Raw genomic sequence first — 18103 nt, forward strand, 5'->3', positions numbered from 1 at the left:
CCCCTCTCTGCTGTTAACAAGAGCGACACGGCACCCGCGTTTTCTCTCGGGTCTCATTCTGTCACGCCCGAAGTCATTCAGTGATGATATCAAACTGAATTATATCTATGAGGAGGGAACCAAGAGTGAAAAACAAATACGTCTGGTAACGAAACAACGGACTGAGCATGACTTCCTGAACAACCCCCCCATCCTCCCACCCACAACCCACCCCTCCTCCACTTCAAGAGACACTTTCACAAGGAGGGTACGCGGTGCGTAGTGTAGTTGTAGTCTCCCGTAGTTCTGCGTTGGTCACAACCGACGGCCGCCTCGTGGGTATGCAATGCGAAACCAAAGAAGCCTGACCTGACCTGACCTGACCTACCTTCCCAAGAGACCAAGAAAAAAGAGAGATAAAAAGAACCCCGCTTTCCGGTTCCCTTTCCCTCAAGTTTCGAACCATCCCTTCTGCCCTTCTCTACACCACACACACACAAACCACCACAACCACAGACTAAACAAACATCACCAAACCTTCCTCCGTCTCAACACTACAGACACTCACACGACAAGCCCGCAAACATGCAGCCCCTCACCAACGCCCACACCTCCGCCTGCCCCAAGTGCGGCGCCGCCACTGCTGAGTCCTCCAAGACCTGCTCGTCCTGCGGAGCTGTAAGCCTCACCTCACCTCTCACCTCATGTCTCCTCTCCATCCTTCCCATACACCCATTCCCTCCTCCTCATCCCTCGCCCACCTCGACTCAGCCAGCCTCAGCCTCACCTCTCCAGCTCACCCATCATCATCATCCTCCAAATCCATCCGTCTTCGATCTCACTAACCACCTCTCCAGACCTGCCCCGCCTAAGCACCCTCTGCTCACACCGGACGTCACCTGACTTTTAAACACCAAAAAGCCAGGCACCACTGAGAGAGAGAAAGACGGACGACAGGAAACGCACGGAACGAAATCATGGGACGATGATGAGCTTAACGAAAGTCACAAACAGCAACCCCTCCTTCACATTCCTTTTTCAGATCAACAACTTCACGTTATCCAACGTAGCGCAACGCAACGCACGGGCAGCCGGGAACATTGGGGGGAAACCGCGGCCGGCCGGCACCTTTTTACTAGGTCTTCTGAAACGATAACACTCGGAAAGTTGTAGCTCCTCAATCAGATATCTACGTTTAGACAGCCCAACCGCAACCCAACGCCTCTCTTCTCTTCGAGGACGCGAAATGAAGTAAAATACCCCCAAACCAGCCCGGCTTGAACGTTCCGCATCGCGTGATGTGAACTGTGCTCTCCTTCCCCCTCTTCCAATGAGATGACGTTTACTTTTGCCTACCTACTGAACAGGGCCATTCCCTTCAACGCGGGGCGGGGCGGTCATAATCAACGTGATACCGCCATCCAACCTTGCAAACCACGGCTACCCCAAGAAAAATACTATTCGTCGTCCCCTTGACTGCATAGAGCCTTAGGGCGCGCTCGCGACCCTATCTTTAGAACCACGGCCGTCATGTGGTTATAGGCGGGATCAAGACAGATACCAAAGTCTAAACAACGGCTCCCTTTCAATAATACCGTCCTGTATGGTGCCCGTTGCCTGGGTTACCTTACCTGATCCATCACGACGCCGTGTTGAGAGCGATGGTGCCTGGCTGCCCCGTGTTTTCATCCCATCTCCGACTATCCCTGACACGTGAGTATGACGGTGATGACGGAATGATGGATACCGTCGTGGCCAGTCCCCCGTGAAGTTTTGCATAGGACAACAGACATATTGTCACAATGGGACGACAGCAATGAGTTATCAAAGACCTGGATTGAGAGAATCGACAAGAGAGAAGAAGAAGCGGCCCAGAAGCAACACATGTCCATCTCCGCCATCTAAAGCTGCGAGGCGTTGAGAGAAAAATAAAACACGACAAGATTTATGATGTAGACGGGCTTCGTCGCAATCCTTCGGCCAGACACGCCGTTTCCACGACTAAAAACCAACCGTTGCCATTCCGCCGTTCCCGCAGTTACCAAACGAGTCACTGCCCATATCGTTACCCAGTAGCTGCCGGCCAGCCAGCCACCACGGCGTTTCTCTCCCTTTGAGCAGAGAGAGAAGAGGAAACCGTGGTTGGAGTCGGCCTCCCTCGCAGCTTCTTGTCGGTGTCGCGGCCAACTGTTGCTTCTCCCAAGTCACCGTTAGGCAGGGAAAAGAAATGGATTCAGTAAAAGACCCCCCGCAGAACCAGACACGGTGACACGCCGACCAATGTGTGCCAGGGTTGTTATGAGACACAATGATTGAGCAAAACTCCAAATTCCGAGAACCTATGCAGGCAGATGTTGCCCCCGCCTTCCGCCACCAGAAAGCCTTCCTCAGCCGAAGAGTTGGGAAAAGACAATGGTGACCGGGACCTTGATGATTACAAATGGGGGTTGAGGTCGAAGAGGGAGAAAAGAGTTTGGGACGTTCCCAGGGGGTATTTAGAGAACCATGCACTTGTGCTTCTTGCCGCTGCTCCGGCTGCGAGAGAGCAGAGCGGCGCGGGTAGCGTGCTCAAACACTTCGCGGACACCCTCGTTCGTCTTGGCCGAGCACTCGAGGTACTTGTAGGCACCGATCTTCTTGCGGACTTCCTCACCCTGAACACGTGGTTAGCATGTTTTGATGTGCAAAAGGGCTGGTGGCTGCCGGCATCGCGATGCCTGAGGCAACCGCCAGTAGGCAGATAAGCTTACCTCCTCAGGGGAGACGGGCTTCTGGCTGGTCTTACGCAGCTCTTCAATCGTCTTGGAGTCGTAGCGGAGATCCTTCTTGCAGCCGACAAGAATGATGGGAAGGCCCTGGCAGAAGTGCAGAACCTCGGAGATCCACTACAGGAAGAAGAGCACGTGTTAGCGAGAGTTGGTTACCGAGACGCGACCCATCAATTTGATGGATGGGGGAAAATAATAATTCGTACCTTCTCCTGAACGTTGTCCAGGGAGTCGGGGGAGTCGACAGCGAAGCAGATCAGGATGACGTGGGAGTCGGGGTAAGAAAGGGGGCGAAGACGGTCGTAATCCTCCTGGCCAGCGGTATCCCAAAGGGCCAGCTCGACGTGCTTGCCATCAACCTCGACATCGGCGACGTAGTTCTCGAAGACGGTGGGGACGTAGACCTGAATTAGTTGTCAGAATATTTGCGGATCGGAAACGGATTGATGAAAGGCGGGCGCGAGATCGTTGGTGGTGGTTGAAGCGGTGATGGAACGATGCGTCTCGGCCTGGTCTTGTCGGGGAAACAGGAGGCGGAAACCGCGTCGGGGATCGTGAGGAGATGATCTTACCTCGGGGAAAGTGCCCTTGGAGAAGACACTGATGATAAGTCAGCGCGATGATTTATTTTTTCGGGTTGCGAAACGTTGCGTGGTCGGATTTTGAGGCATCGGCGATGCGACGAAGCGAGATGACGGGCCGCCTCAGTTGCAGCAAAGCAGATGGCGGCGAGAGGGAGAGACAGGACAGGCGGAGAGGAATACTCACATCAACAAGCAGGTTTTACCGCAGGCACCGTCGCCGACGATGACGAGCTTTCGGCGGATCTCAGCCATGATGTCTGGTGTATGTGTGGGAGAATGTGCGTTAAAGGGCGGATTGAGTTGAGGTCGGTTGGGGAGGTTGAGCTTGTTGGCGGAGAAGATGGAGAAGGAAGAGCTGCGTCGGAAGGGGGAATCTGAGGTGGAAGAGAATAGGATGGGTAGAAGTAAGGCGAGGTAGCAGTAGGTGGAGTTCACTTGACGACGACGTGCAAGCAGTGCAGCAGCAAGAGCAGGGCAGGCACAGGACAGGACAGGACAGGCAGGCTTGTGTTGGGGGGTGGTGTCAGAAGAGGGCGGGCGGGAGAAAGAAGGCAGAGAAGAGAAATGGACGGGAGTGAATGTGAGTGGGAGGGCAGTCAGTGCCAGTGCCAATGCCAGTCCTAGTGCCACAGCGAGGTGCCAACCAGCGACGACAGCGACAGCAACAGCAGTGGCAGCGGGAGGCGGAGGACAAAGATTGGGGAGGGACTAACAGTCCAGGGTGCAGTAGGCGCAGACGCAGGCTTAGGTGCTAATGAGGTAGGCTGGGAAGGGGACTTCAGGTACAGCAACATGCAAGCAAGGTACATAACTAGGTAGTTAATTACGAGGCCGGCCTTGGGTCTTTTCGTTTTCCTCATGTCTCTTATAGAATAATACTAATGTTATTTCCTTTACAACTCTTAAGAAGTCATACATATCTTCGGTTTACAAGACCACCAGCGAGCGCAATGAATCATGTGAGATGTTCGTATCTCAATACGGAGCACAAAACAGGACGCCAGAAAGGGAAGTACGGGTACCGCGTACTTGAGATGCAGATGTGCGTGCTGATAGCGTGGTCCCCTGGTGTTAAGTCATTGCTGGATACGGTGTGTACCGGGCTATGCTGTGCGTATTTCGCAATTCACTAGTGGTGTGCCCTCTCCAGCTGAAATAACAACAGAGGTGACGGTGACGGTGACGGTGACGGAGACGGGACTCGACTCAACTAATCACTGAGCTCGTCAAGTTGACTGGTTGACTGGCTCTTGGCCGATGACTGGACTTCAGAGAGCAACCAGACGGGGCTCTCTCTGTGTCTCTGTCTGTCCAGTTGATTGTGATGAGGGAGCCGGCCTGGGTGCCGCGTCCTTGTTTTTTCTTCCCCCAGTCCTAGGTACCGTAGTTTTTTTTTTTATTGCTTCCATTGTAATGACATGTATTTTTCTGCCGCGGTGTCATACAATAGGTACTTGCGTTGCCCCGGGCAGGTGAGTGCGCGCGTGTCCTTCTTATTAAGGTAGGGAGTCATGTCCTCAGGCAGCCAAACAAGGCGAATCGAATTGCGAATTGGATGGAAGGGGCCGTTACGGATACAGGGGGCGGGGTGGCTTCTTGGGGGGTTTCTTCATCTTTCAATTGGGTGGCGACTTCCACTAGAGAGCCCCTGTCTTGCTTCCTCGCCTTGTGGGAATCTCGGCCACCTGCACTGAACTGAATGATACCCTACCTTGCTGGGTAGGTATGCACTATGACGGTCCTGCTATTTGATACTTCCTTCTACCGAGAACCTCTTTCCGAGATGCTATCGCAAGCAGCATTTATCATGTAGATAAGATGGCTAGGTCATTCTGGCTGTGATGATTTCTCGGCCCGGATCTTCCTGCGTCTGGAAAACCATTGGAAGAAGATTATGGCAGTAGCCATTATGACCCGCAAAGAAGGGACCAAAAAAAGGACAAAGCAGCCTTACATGCTGAGCTGGCGACGTTGGCCTCAAGTCTCGGTCCTCAATCTCAAATGTACCTGTCGCCATCCAAACCGTCCTTCATCTTCCAACGGGTCTTCTTCGGCCATAGCCCCTTATGTCCTCTTCCTTTGACTTATTCTAGGACATCACATCCCGCCAGGCACAGAAAGATAAGATATACACGCGGACCTGTATCATCCCGCCTGGGATCATATCGCGAGTCCTTTGTCGTCCTATGCCTTGACGTCGACCCCTTTTGCGCTGATGTCTGGCCTGGTCAAGTCAGCATAAACCCCAAAAACCCATCCCGGGGAACCGGCCAAGATCGCTGTCTCCAGGGTCCAAGCTTGGGCTGAAACCAGATGCACAGTGGCTCAGTCGTATTGTCTGTCAATCACATCCGCCGCGAGAGTCCCGTCGAGGACGAACAGTCATAGTCATCTCTTGCCATATCCAGGTCTACCTTACGGATATACAGCAGACACCTCACCCAAGCAGCCGCAGCCGCAGCTTCAGCCCGGAAACTAACGCGGCTTCCTGAGGGAGCCAAGCTAAACCGACTGGACACAGCTAGCCTGATCTCACGTCCTTCGACATGAGGCGAAGCCATCATTCGCATCTCCCAACCGGGACGCCTGGGTCGTGTCATGCTTCTATTTCCATGGGTCCCAACATTGCGGTCAAGACTCACTACCAGCCGCCAGGGTCGGCACAACCTCACGCTGCCCCGGATGATCCTTTTGGTCTTGTTTGCTTGCAGACCCTTCCAGCTGGACATGGAGAGCCTTAGCTCGCACAAGCTCCAGACTACGCAGACATGCTCTCCGGCTATTCGTGCATATGCATCCACATGGGATGCGTGGAGGTCCCGCGGAGGAGGGCATTGGCACCGGGGCCGTCTCTCGGTCACTCTGTTAACGCCTACCTGCCTTGACACGCAGATGAAGCCGGTACGTATTCCCTCGGGATGACGCCCTTTGGCTGAACACTCCTGGCGCCGTCGCGCACGCACCGAGGCGGTAGAAAAAGTCCTGGATCTAGGACTCGATCCCTGCCAACAGAACCGTACGCCGTACCTTAACTTCCAGGGACTGTGCGTCCGACTGCCTTTGGCATGGCATGCCGCTGATTGCGATTTTGTTGTACTTCTTCTACACTAACAAACCAACATCGTCCGACGGAACATTTTGAAGGGAGTAACCGTGTGCCAACTTGAGGCTGGAAATCGAAAATAGAGGTTGGGGCGAGGTCAAGAGGGTGTGCGGTTGTCTTGCCCTTGAGCCTCGTCCGGAATGGTCTTCAACAGCCAAGGGTTATCGCAACGTCCCTGGCACCTCGGGTGTGCAGACTTTCTCTGTTCGAATCATGTCCTCTGACAACTTCTGTTGAATAGTTGGATCAACCCCGAATGAAGATTCCCGATAAGTCCGAGGTATCCTACTCGGACAGCAAATAGAAGCGATCGCCAGCACCGACGGCAAGACTTGACGACATTTCGACATCCATATGACTCTCATTCTAAAGTGACCACTAGACCTTCGCCATGACTATTCTGGGATATAGCACAAGGGATCATCGTGGATCCCGCATGACCGCCTCGTGTCCTGGATAACCTTGGAAGGCGTTGGGCGAACTCCCGCAGCATCAACGCCGGAAATTGCAAAAGTTGGGAGAATATCTGGAATTACATCCTCTCTCCTGCCTTCTCAAACACCTCTTATGTCTTCGGAGTAAGCACCGGTGAGCACCGGCCGGGTCTGAGACTCAGAAGAATCCTGCCTGGCCAAGTCTTCCACCGGATACTTGCTGCCCTGCTGGGCTCTGTGGGGGGCCGCCCATTTGTCCGTCAGGCCCTCATCCTTGGCACCGAGCAAAGGGACGGTGACAACCTTGGAAAAGCGGAGAGGCCCGATTTGACAGCCCGAGTCCCGGCGCATCGGCCCCTCTGATTATCCGCAAAGCACGCGCCACCTCACCAGACCCCGGGCCGACAACAGCTGCAGGGATCGTAGAGGCTACCGGCCCGTCTGAAATTTCCAAATCGCCAATTCGAGCACCGTCGCCAGACGACACCACCACCGCGGCCGCCGCCTCACGATTCCGACGTCCGCCGATCCGTACCCGAACGACGTCAATGGTTCCAGTCGTCCGGGACTGAACCGATACGATACCTGACTGATCAATTGGCGGCGCCTGTGCGGCCTGAACACCCCAGCAATCTGCCCACGATGCAACGACTCCAGGTTCCGAAGAAGCTCGTCCAGCGGACGGTTACCGCCGAACGGGTCTGGGCGCGCAAAGCGAAGAAGGAGGCACGGTGGCAACAGGCTCAGACAAGGAGCGAACGCTTCAGGGAGCAGCGCACGCAGCTCGACGAGCTCAACGAAGATATCCAGGTCGCCCGCACCGCCCGATGGGAGAAATGGCAGATGGGCCCCATCGCGCCCCGCCGCGACATCTTCGAAGCCTGGGGCGCCACCGACACCAACCGCCAAAGCCGTCAGTCCATACTCAGCCCGAAAGAGCTCCATGACCGCTGCGCGTGGGCCGGCGGTGTCAAGAAGCTCAACATCAAGCCCAAGGACCGAGTCGTTGTTCTCGAGGGACCCGAGAGGGGCAAGATTGACACTATCGCGAGTATCAACGACGAAACTGGCACCGTGACGCTGGATAACATTTGCAAGGTATTCCCTTGTCCCAAAAGAGACGTCTCGTTTCTCTTACGGCCCAACTAACAATCGCAAGACCACGACCAAGGTCCCGGATCGCTTCCAAACAGTCCTCGACGCCCCCCCGACCCAGAATGTCCCGATGAACATACCCATTTCGGCGATTCGCCTCGTCCACCCCATAGTCGATGAGACAACCGGCATCGCCCGCGACGTCATCATCCGCCAACTCACCCGCCGCGGCGAGGATCGCCATGTTGTCGGCGAAAACATCATCATCCCCTGGCCCAAAGAAGAACCAGCCGACAGCGTCGAGCACCCGGTCGACACAAAGGTCATGGACGTCGACGCCCAGACCTACGTGCCCAGCCTCACGATTAAACCGATTCCCGAGGGTGTTATCAACGAGCTGCGCAACAGGACCTCCGTCTTCCGCACCCGCCACGACGCAAGGTACATCAAGAAGGTGATCAGGAGGGAGGAGGAGAAGAAGGCGGAGAAGTCGAACAGCGCCGAGGCCAACATATCCATTCGCACCCCGCTGCAGGAGTTGAACCGCCAGCAGCGCAACGAGAGACGGGCCCGTGGAAAGCCCGCGTTGTCGGAGAGCATGCTCGAGAAGATTGGAGAGGTCATCGCGAGGAACAAGGCGAGGACGCTGAACGACTCTGGCCTGTCCGAGGTCAAGTCTGCTACACCAGTCCTGGATGCGATCAAGGAGAGTCATACGCCGCATCTATAGGGGTAAGAAAGCAGGGTCAAAGGCGCAGGGGAGGGAAGGGAATGTGTATGAACAACCAGAGCAGAATCTCAAATGTGCAATATTGTACTTTTAGTAGACAAAAGCCGTCTATTTTTGTCACTTTTTTCAAACACCTTTCGTGCTTCCATCTATCTTTGGTCAAAACACCCGAGTCTAGGATCCCAACAAAGTCAACTTCTGGAACGCCCCGAGAACAGGCGGCTCAAGCTTCTTCGCCCTGGCATCAAGATGCTCCTGCAAAACGGCATCGGCCCCCGAGGGAATCCACATCTCGCCGTCGGCCCCGACAACGGCCTCGCCCGCCTCGGTCTCTTCCTTGACGTTGAACACCTCCCTCACGGCCGCCTTGCACCCCTCGACGACCTCGGCCATGAGCGCCTCCACGGCCCTCGCGCGCTCCGTCATGCCCCGCCTCACGAGCGCGAACACGAGCCTGCCGACCTCGTCCTTGGCCCCGCCCTCGACGCGCTCCACCAGGCGCCGCACGCTGTTGACGAGGTACTCCTCCTCGTACACGGTGCCCTTGCGGCCCCGGGCGCGCTTCTTCTCCTCGCGCTTGCGGTTCTTGCTCGTCGCCCGCGAGACGCCCGTGCCCACCGTGCCCACGCTGCCGTCCTTGCCCGTGTACCGCGTGAACAGGCTGGCGGAGGTGCTGACGCGCGAGCTGGCGGCCACCGAGACGTCGTCGGGGATGTCGCCGTGGCCGCCGGGCCGCTCGCCCTCGTAGAAGGCCAGCGGGTCCTCGGCGGCCTTCTTGCGGAGCTCCGCGACGCGCGGGACCTGCGCGAGCAGCTGGGACTTGCAGTCCGCGAGGAACTCGGTGCTGCTGCTGAGCGCCTCGACCAGGCCCGCGTCGAAGACGGTCGGGAGCAGGTCCGGGCGGCGGTCGCGGGCGATGAGGCGGAGGGCCTCGGCGAAGTGGTACGCCTTGCAGAGGCACTTGACCGCCGTCTCGAGCGAGGAGAGGTAGTCGGCGTGGATGGTGGCCGCGGCGGCGTACTCCTTGCCTTCCCAGAGGGCCTCGGCGAGCGTCGAGGCGAGGTCCGCGAAGGCGTCGTCCGAGGGCGGCGGGGTCTGCTGCTGCGCTGCGAAGAGGCACTCACGCCAGCAAGTGACGCCGGCGGCGCGGTAGCAGCTCGTGGCCTTTGAGAAGTTGTGCAGCGTCTCGTAGGCCAGACCGGCGTCGCGGTACTTTGAGAGGGACTCGAGATGGGCGGCGTACAGGCCCGTGAGGGTCTGGTGGCGGGCCTGGTCGTACCTGTACAGGCCGAGGGCCTCTTGGTAGAGGGCATGCTTGGTGACGTACTTCTGCAGCTCGTCGAAGGCGTCGAGGGCCTTGAGGTGGGAGAGGGCCTTGGCCCTGCGGTCGAGGTGATCGTCGATCTCGAACTTGCGGCGCAGCTCCGGCAGGTTGTGGAGGTTCTGGATGAAGGGGAGGTACTCCCTGGGGTCGCGCTGGGACTGCTGGGCGACGAGGAGGGCGAGGTCGAGGTTGTAGAGGCCGAGGGCGTTGTCGTAGAGCCTGTTGACGTCGACGAGGAAGCAGATGTGCTCGACGGCGCGCTCGGCGAGCTTCTCGTCCTCTTGCATCAGCTCCGAGACCAGGGTCAGGCCGTCGTCGAGGGCGGGAGGGTCCTTGCAGACGTGGGCTGTGATGATGTTTTGGAGGTTTGTGCTCTTTTTGCTTTGTAGGCTCTTGAGGATCGCGTCGCAGATCTTGTTGACCTTGGACTTGGCCGAGGGGTCTGCCGGGGTTTCTGTTGACTGAGGGGATGCGTTGGAGCGCTTGGTGTTCTTGTACATGGTTTGAGTGACGTCCTCTTCCCTGTTAAGAAGTCAGCATGTTGTACCTAGTCATGCGAATCAAGCCTCATACCTCAACGATGACAAGAAGAGGTCGATGTAAGTGATGTCTTTGAGTTGCTCCAGGAAGAGGCCGACATTGGAGAGGAACTGGTTCGGCTGGTGATCGTAGAGAATGTTCATGTCAACTCTCTGAGTGCGGCAGAATGCAAACGCTCTTCCGTAGTTCTTCTCATCGACCAGTTGCCTGATACCCGCAACGACCATGGCTCGAGGGTAAATCGTTTCGAGGTTGCCTCTCGGCATCTGAAGTACCAAATTCATGTTGGTCGGCGTAGCGGTCACCAACCGGGCTCCTCGTTCGATGCTACGGCATCTCTCATCAATCTCAGGGTCGTCTCCGGGAACCTCCATTTCTGCGCAAGGGTCAGCAGACTCTAATCACTCTCTTTTCAGGGGTAACTTACCTTCGGGGTCTACCAAGTGCACAAACTTGAGGAAGTGGTTGTTGGTCGTGAAGATAATGTGTGCAGGAGTAACCACGAATGAAGTGCAGTTCTTGGCCAACTGTCGCGAGTTGGCGTAGAGGTGACCATTTCTGGTCATACCCAAGGCGATCGTCCTCTCGTTGACATCTCTTACCTCGCACCATGGCAGCTGAGTGGAAAGCTGTGTCTCATGCAACTCTGGGGCTTGCTTGCCGGAGAGTCTGTACAGCTTACCCGAGCGGTCCTGAGCGACGGCCTCAACCCCTGAGTCGCCTTCATAGCTGAAAATAGAGGATATCGTCTCGGTGGGCTTAAGCTGGGTGGTTGAAAGACTCAATGCCGACGACTCGACAGAGTAAGTCTCAAGCTTGAGGCCCTCGCCAGACACAAGAACTTGACACTCCTTCTTTCCAGAGAAGGCGACTTGCAGAGGCACACCAGCCGCGTTCGCATCAAAGGCAATCTTGGCCAACTCCTTGGGCCGAACCGACCGGTCTCCCTTCGTCTGCCACTCAAAGACATCGAGGCCCTTGCGGTGCAGCACCGCCATGAGGGAGTTGCTGGGGTCAAACGCGACATCGACGACGCTGGCGGGAAATTCGGGCTCGGCCCAAGCCATGGGCGGCGGCACTTGGGCCGTCCGGAAAGGGGTAAGTTTGACCGTCTGTCCATCAATCACGGCCACGGCTCCGTGATCATTCGGAGGACTCAGAGAGCCCCGGGCAACAGTGAAGATGTACTCGGCAAAATCCACGCCGCCTATCTTCCTGTCAGCATTGTCCCTTCTCACTTCGAAAATCGGGAGTAGACAACCAACCTGATGTCGCAGCAACAAACCGCAGCGGCTTCTCAGGATGCCACGAGAGTCCCGCAAACGCAGACGCCAATGGTACTTCCTGCTTCAAATACCAGTGGTAGTTTCCAGTGGTCCACAGCTGTATCCTATCCTTGAGGATAACAGCCAAGACAGTCGAATCCGAGTTCCACTCCAACCGGATCTTCTCATGCTCACTCAGGGGTCCATCAGCGCATCTCAGCGTGAACTGCCCGTGCCGCAAACCATTCCTCTCAAAGAAGACGACGTCCGTCCTCTCCGGCAATCTTTGAATACCCGCAATGAGATTTCCCGAAGGCCTCCAGCTAAGACTGCCCTCGAGATAATCCACAGGCTCGCTGACGCTGTCGAGCACGCCCTCTCTCGAATACACCCTCACAACTCTCCTCTCCCCACCGGCGACGGAGTTGATCGCAACATACGCACCATCTCCTCTCCAGCTAACCGTGGCGCCCCCGTCCTCGTTCGCGCTCGGCAGGCCTTCGTCGACCCTCTCAGGAATCGTAGGATCCCGGAGAGCCTTGGCTCCCTTCCCCTGGAACTGCGTCTCCTTCTTACCCCACCCGACGGAGACGTGCTTCGAGAGCTTCAGATCCTCGGCCGTCATGATCACGTCGGCGATGGGGTCGAACGAGCGGCCCATGAACACGGCGTTGCCCTCCTTGGTGACGACGACAAGCAGCTCTTCGTCGGGGGACCATCGCGCAGCGGAGATACCGGCGTCGATGCCGCCGACGATCTCGATCTGCGCCTCGCCGTTGCCGAAATCATCCTCCTGGACCGTGACGATGTCGCCGCCCTCGAGGACAACGCAGGTTGTCAGGGTGTCGCTGAAGTGGTGAAGGGAGACGATCCTGTCGGCGGGCAGGTCCGGGCTCGGGCTCGGCGCATCCCAGCTCGCGACGAGTTGTGATTTACTACCATGCCCATGTTAGTCTCATGCTTCTTCGAGTAACTTCAACTCATTCGCAAAAAGCTTAAGCCACAACTTTGAGGCTGAGTCTTTTTATAAGTCCCGAGTAAGCAACCCAAGATAAGGATCATCAGCCACTTGATCAACACCCTCAAAATAGGAGCAAAATTTTGACAGAACTCAGTATAGCGTCAACCGAGCACTTTGGTGAAACGATGAAGTTCTGCCATGTTAAACATAGAAACGTCTCCCCCTGTCATAAAGTTACACTAGACGCAAAAGAGAAAAGAGAGAAATAGAGACACATTAAGAAAAAATGGCGCCACACATTTGCTGCTGTTGCTGGTGGTCCGACAGCCTCACCAGCTCAATGGTGGCCTTGGCTTCGGTCGGCCCAGCTGTGCAGAGAACCTCGTCTTTGGCGGGGTCCCAGCAGGATGCCGTCACCTCGGCGGCGGAGGCGTCCGACGACGACCAGCCGCCGAATCGAATGTTGCGCAAGTTGCGCATCTTCCTTCGGTTTTTTGGCTTGTGATTCTCGGCTCCTCAAGTCGGAAAAGAGAGGCGGGGGAGAGAAAAATTGTTCGGCAGATATGTTATGCCTGGATGGTCATCAGGTGGGGTGTTTTCGTCGTTTGCGATTTTGAGTGAGTCTTTCGTCTTGGGCTGTCAGGTCCCGTCTCCTCTGATACCGCAATCTTTTTTTTTTTTCCTTCGCTGGCGCTGGTGCTGAAAATCTCGAATGCGCCGTCGCGGCCCATACGCGGGCACACTAACAGACTAAAAGAGGTACCTCGCCCTAAGCTGCGTAGTGCCGCGCGCCGTCAGGTACCTGCGTGACCTTGGCGGGGTCCGAGCTCGGCTACGGCCCTTTTTTTGTCCCATTCGTCGGCGGCGGGCGGCGGAGGCATCCCGGAATAAGAGGGGTTCAAGCGCCGCCCTCTGCCCGCCGCCAGCCCACGCCACAGGCTTCCCGCTTGTCCGCAGCTTCAGTTGAGGTGGTTGTTGCTTGCTCGCTTTGCTTGCCACTTCCATGGTTCTTTCTAGTTTGTAGAAGTCTTCTAGAGCTGTCAAGTTTCCTTTACTGCCTGGGCGACCTGCGGAACTTTTCGTAACGGCCATTTCCGATCATCTCAATTGGACGCATAAAGTCATAAACCATCTAATTCCTTACACGACCGCACGAGGTGGTAGCCGGTTCGCCGCGAGACCTAAACCTCACCTGACAAAACGCCGCTTGCATGAAGGACGTCTCGCAACATCGTGCTACAGTCAGCTCATTACTGATGGACAGACCAGACGTGAAAGGCCTAGAACCCATCACGGCATGCGACGCAAATACCACCCCCGATTGTCCATTGGCATACCTTACCGCGGCACCTATGCCGTAGAAGGGGTTGCATGACGGCAACGGGGATCACAGGGGATCAATAAGGGTTCGGATACTTCGTCCGCATAGCATTACCCGAGCACATTCGCAAGTCGCGAAAAACGTGAAATGTAGCTGCGTACCTACGTAATCATGCGTCCAATCACCGCCCTCCCCGCAGGACCCGATCAGCAAATCACAGACGAGCCCCCCTTCCCCCTCGGCCAAAAGACTGCTGCCCCGGATTTTGCCATTAGCGCATGCCAGAAAACGCATGTAGGCCCCGGGCGTAGCTCAGGCTTCCGTCGCTCTGTCTCCTGCGTGTCTCCCGTCAATGGCCGATGTTGTCCGCCTCCCTTTTCCATTCCAGTCCTCAACAAGCTTTCCTGGTGCTGTCCCAACCATTTTCCCTTATAACCTGAAGCGAGACCACCCGAACTCCTGTCCTGCATATTCTTGTTCCCCAAACCAAAAAGGAACCCTTCTACTCGCTTAAACCCCTGCTCTGCTTTCCCTCCCTCCCTCCCAATTAGTCTGGCCGACCAACAACTCACAATCTACTCTATCAATACCTTCCTTACCTCTCTACCTGCCAGACGACGGCTTGACAACAAAAGCCAAAACATAAAAATGGAGGAGGCATATAAGCAGTACGCGAATCAGGCGCGTCGGAAGAACCGTTCCAGCACAAACCTGAACCACCTCTCCCTCGCACCATTCACCTCGAGAATGCCCATGCAGGATGACGACGCCCTGCCCGACCACCTCACATCACCAGCTCACAACACCTCCTACCTCCAGGGCAAGTCCGCCCCCACGACGCCCGGCCTCCTGACGCGCTCGCCCGCCCGCTCAAACTCCCACGTCCGCCGTTCCTCCGTCCCGCACGCCGAGCTACCCAAGAGCAAGTCCGCAACCCACCTGGCCCCGGCCGCCAACGACCGCAAAGCCCATTATCGACAATCCGTCTCGGGCACCACCTCGCCCACGGTACGCCGCCGCAAGGACGACACGTCCGCGCGGGATCCGAACGACGGCGACTGGCTCCTGCGCACCGGCGCGCTCATCAGCAACGAGAGCCGGGAGTTCAAGGGCCAGGCGTGGCTGGTGTCGAGAGCAAGCTCCACGAGCTTGACGGGCATGCGAGATGCCGAGGACGAGGCGTTCGAGAGGGAATTGGCTCGCGAGAGGGAGCTGGCGAGTCGTCGGGGCAGCCGGCGAGGCAGTCTCGGTGAGATGGACGGGGCGTACACTCTTTCCGCGCGGCCGAGTCGTCCTGGGAGTCGGTCAGCCAGCAGAGTGGGCACCAGAAGCCAGATAATGACGCCCTTGGAGCGGCACTCGGATGAGGGTTATTTTCCCCGTCACCACGACGGCGAAGACATCATCCCCGGGCCCGACTTCGTCAACCTTGACGAGAAGCTCGAGGCTTTCGATTTTGATACCACCCAAGACGATGAGGCGGCCGTCAGGAGGCTCGTCGAGGGCGAGCGGGCCGGTGCCGCGTCTTGGGTCGGGAACATCCTGGGGTGGCCGCTATTCGCGGTCGAAGAAAACGAGGAAGAGTCGGATGATGAGGACGGGGACTTTGGACACGAGATATCCGAATCGCAGGAGCTCCGTTCGTGGTCAGCACGGCATTTTGAGGGCGTGTCCAGCACTCCGGAAGAACGGATTCCGCCCCCCAAGGCCAACGAGGGTGGTTGGCAAGATGCGGCATGGTTGCTCAGCGTAGCGACGAAGGTTTTGCTGTGAGTGGACGAGGAGGAAGATGACAATTGTCTCCACGAAAAAGAATGCTCGCCAAGGGAGAGGCGCGGCCGCATCTCGGGAATGGTGATGTGGGTATCACCACAGCCCTAGCAGGACCGAGAACATCACCGTTAGACTATTTGAGAACCCCAGCAGCCGATTCTGCAGGGTATGCTTTTTAATGCTCCACGTTACGTTTTTAATGCATCCTTTCAAAAGTTCAATGTACCGCGAGAAGCAATATTGACCACCCTTCGGAGACATGTGCGTTTTGTGGACGGCTTGTGATGGCCTGCCACTCGGTGGATGTCTGACAACCCAAATCCCTCCTCTCGTGGTTCGGCGTGTAGAGTGAAGCACGAGCAGTACATACCAAAGATCGACGCTGCAGTATGGAATCAATTGTGATCAATTCGCATATCTGTAAAGTGCTGAAAGATGCGTTCCACCAGTAGGAGCTAGTTATTACGATGAGAGCTCGATGAAAGGCTTCTATGCCTCTGCTCCAATGCCACAAGCCACGTGACCGCGTACAACAGGAACAGGCCAGTGACGTCTAGTCCTATTCCCGTCCGTTTTCAGCCGTATCAACTTCAGCCCCTGAAATTGCTCCTCAGGTCCCAAAAACGCGCCGCCGATCTGGAATGTTTGGCTTTCCTCGCGGCGTCTAGAGACTCGGGGGGGGGGGAGTCTAAAGAAAACGGCGGCCCCCTCGACCAACAAAAAGCTGAGAACTTCGTCTGAACCGTCGTCTCGAAGCCTCAAGGACCATCGAAGCCGGCCAAGCCGGCGGAGGCAGACTACTCGCTGCACAGCAGGACCAAAAACAGGTTTTGGGGACTGTCACCTCGCACTTGCATGCAGCGCCAGCGGGAACCTCGTGTTGTCCATGCAGGTTGGCGCGAGAAACGGTGAAGGAGTGCGAGATGGCGTCTCTCGCGATCACCAACACAGTCTGCGAGCCACGCATGTGGATCAACGTTCGTGCCGCGCCATTGTGCTTTACGGTCGTCTTGCAGACGAGTTTGTAGTTTTCTTTTGTAGGGCTGCTGAATTTTGAACGATAGGCATCCCTTGCCATTCAGACGGATACCGACCGAGATGGTGGAGCCGTTCAGCCATGTGTAACATGGAGCAAGTGAAGTTTACTCTTGTACGAGCAATCGGCTCCTGCTGTCATCTGGTGTTTCTCCATCTTGATATGTGACTGAGACAGGCGCTTACCTGAAATTCCGAGATCAAGCTGCAGTACCTAAGCTTTACAGGTCGAAGGTACCTCGGCTATTTTCAGTTTGGAGAAGTTAACATGGTGACCGTCCGCTGTCTTCGCCTGACGCAGGCAATGCCGTTGATGTCTTGGAGACTCGAGTATAGAGCCTTCCCAATCAACTGGGGCTGCAGAATTGGCAGTACTGAATTGATCTCACGATGCTCTCAATATAGCTAGCGCAGATGTCACCGTACATTAGCCATTGGCCGTGCGATATTGAGCTGCTCTCACTCGTGCGACGATCGAGGTTTTAGGGGTTAGAGTCAAAGTTGCTGTCAAATCGTCAACCCACGGCTCCAGTGAATGTCGACTGCGTGACACCAGACCCTACAGTTCAACCGATCCAATCATCAGACGGGACGACTTGGAATGTCTTCCCTGCTATCTCTTTGTTCACCGAAGGTCGGAAATGCTCTAGAAGATGCGGAGCACGCTGTCTTGAATCTAAAAGCAGTGAACGAGTGAGCGAGGAAAGCGAGGGGCTTGGTGACAGTGGAGAAGGGAACCGTGGAGGTGAGGTTCTCAGTTACCTAGCGGCATGCCGATGTCCGGTCCACCGCACCTGCAACCCGACCGTCGAGATGTGGGCCTCCGTAAAACACGGAAGACGCATGGCATGTTACGGTCCCGCGCTGCCGGACTCTGTCATCTCTGGTAGCGGCACCTCTAGCTTCGAGCGGCTGAGAACCATGGCGACTGGACACGCAACAGGTCCAAAGCCACCAATCTAGTTGACGGCCGGATTAGTGTCTCTTGAATTTGCGTTGGTGAACGGTAGCTCCTGCAATCAGTCGAAAGAAGAGTCGGGAGAAATTGGAGGCGGCATCATGCTGAGATGGTGGTCGTAGAGGCTGCTGTCGGCGTGAACCTCCAACAGACGGATGCAACCCAAAACGGAAGCGTCTAGCACTCAAAGCACCCCGGTCCTTGCAAGGCTTGCAGAGAGATCCACCGATGAC

The 18103-nt window shown here is 56.4% G+C and overlaps 4 protein-coding genes across 4 annotated transcripts; 2 read left to right on the forward strand and 2 right to left on the reverse strand.

Annotated features, from left to right (window-relative positions):
• Positions 1 to 2474: 2474 nt before the first annotated feature.
• On the reverse strand, positions 2475 to 3583 carry CkaCkLH20_04923 (uncharacterized protein; the record flags this gene model as incomplete). Its single annotated transcript, XM_038887642.1, has 5 exons — positions 2475 to 2633; positions 2730 to 2864; positions 2954 to 3151; positions 3320 to 3347; positions 3516 to 3583. The coding sequence occupies 5 exons, from the start codon at positions 3581 to 3583 to the stop codon at positions 2475 to 2477; spliced, it is 588 nt and encodes a 195-aa protein (XP_038747249.1).
• Positions 3584 to 7510: 3927 nt separating this feature from the next.
• Positions 7511 to 8693, forward strand: CkaCkLH20_04924 (putative KOW domain-containing protein domain-containing protein; the record flags this gene model as incomplete). Its single annotated transcript, XM_038887643.1, has 2 exons — positions 7511 to 7966; positions 8028 to 8693. The coding sequence occupies 2 exons, from the start codon at positions 7511 to 7513 to the stop codon at positions 8691 to 8693; spliced, it is 1122 nt and encodes a 373-aa protein (XP_038747250.1).
• Positions 8694 to 8867: 174 nt separating this feature from the next.
• Positions 8868 to 13263, reverse strand: CkaCkLH20_04925 (uncharacterized protein; the record flags this gene model as incomplete). The annotated part of the gene is made up of 5 exons (XM_038887644.1): positions 8868 to 10539; positions 10591 to 10933; positions 10985 to 11764; positions 11823 to 12757; positions 13082 to 13263. 5 exons carry the CDS (start codon positions 13261 to 13263, stop codon positions 8868 to 8870), a joined length of 3912 nt encoding a protein of 1303 aa, XP_038747251.1.
• Positions 13264 to 14752: 1489 nt separating this feature from the next.
• Positions 14753 to 15877, forward strand: CkaCkLH20_04926 (uncharacterized protein; the record flags this gene model as incomplete). The annotated part of the gene is made up of 1 exon (XM_038887645.1): positions 14753 to 15877. One exon carries the CDS (start codon positions 14753 to 14755, stop codon positions 15875 to 15877), a length of 1125 nt encoding a protein of 374 aa, XP_038747252.1.
• Positions 15878 to 18103: the final 2226 nt, after the last annotated feature.

The sequence above is a fragment of the Colletotrichum karsti genome (assembly GCF_011947395.1).
Source record: "Colletotrichum karsti strain CkLH20 chromosome Unknown Scaffold13, whole genome shotgun sequence".
Classification (NCBI taxonomy): domain Eukaryota; kingdom Fungi; phylum Ascomycota; class Sordariomycetes; order Glomerellales; family Glomerellaceae; genus Colletotrichum; species Colletotrichum karsti.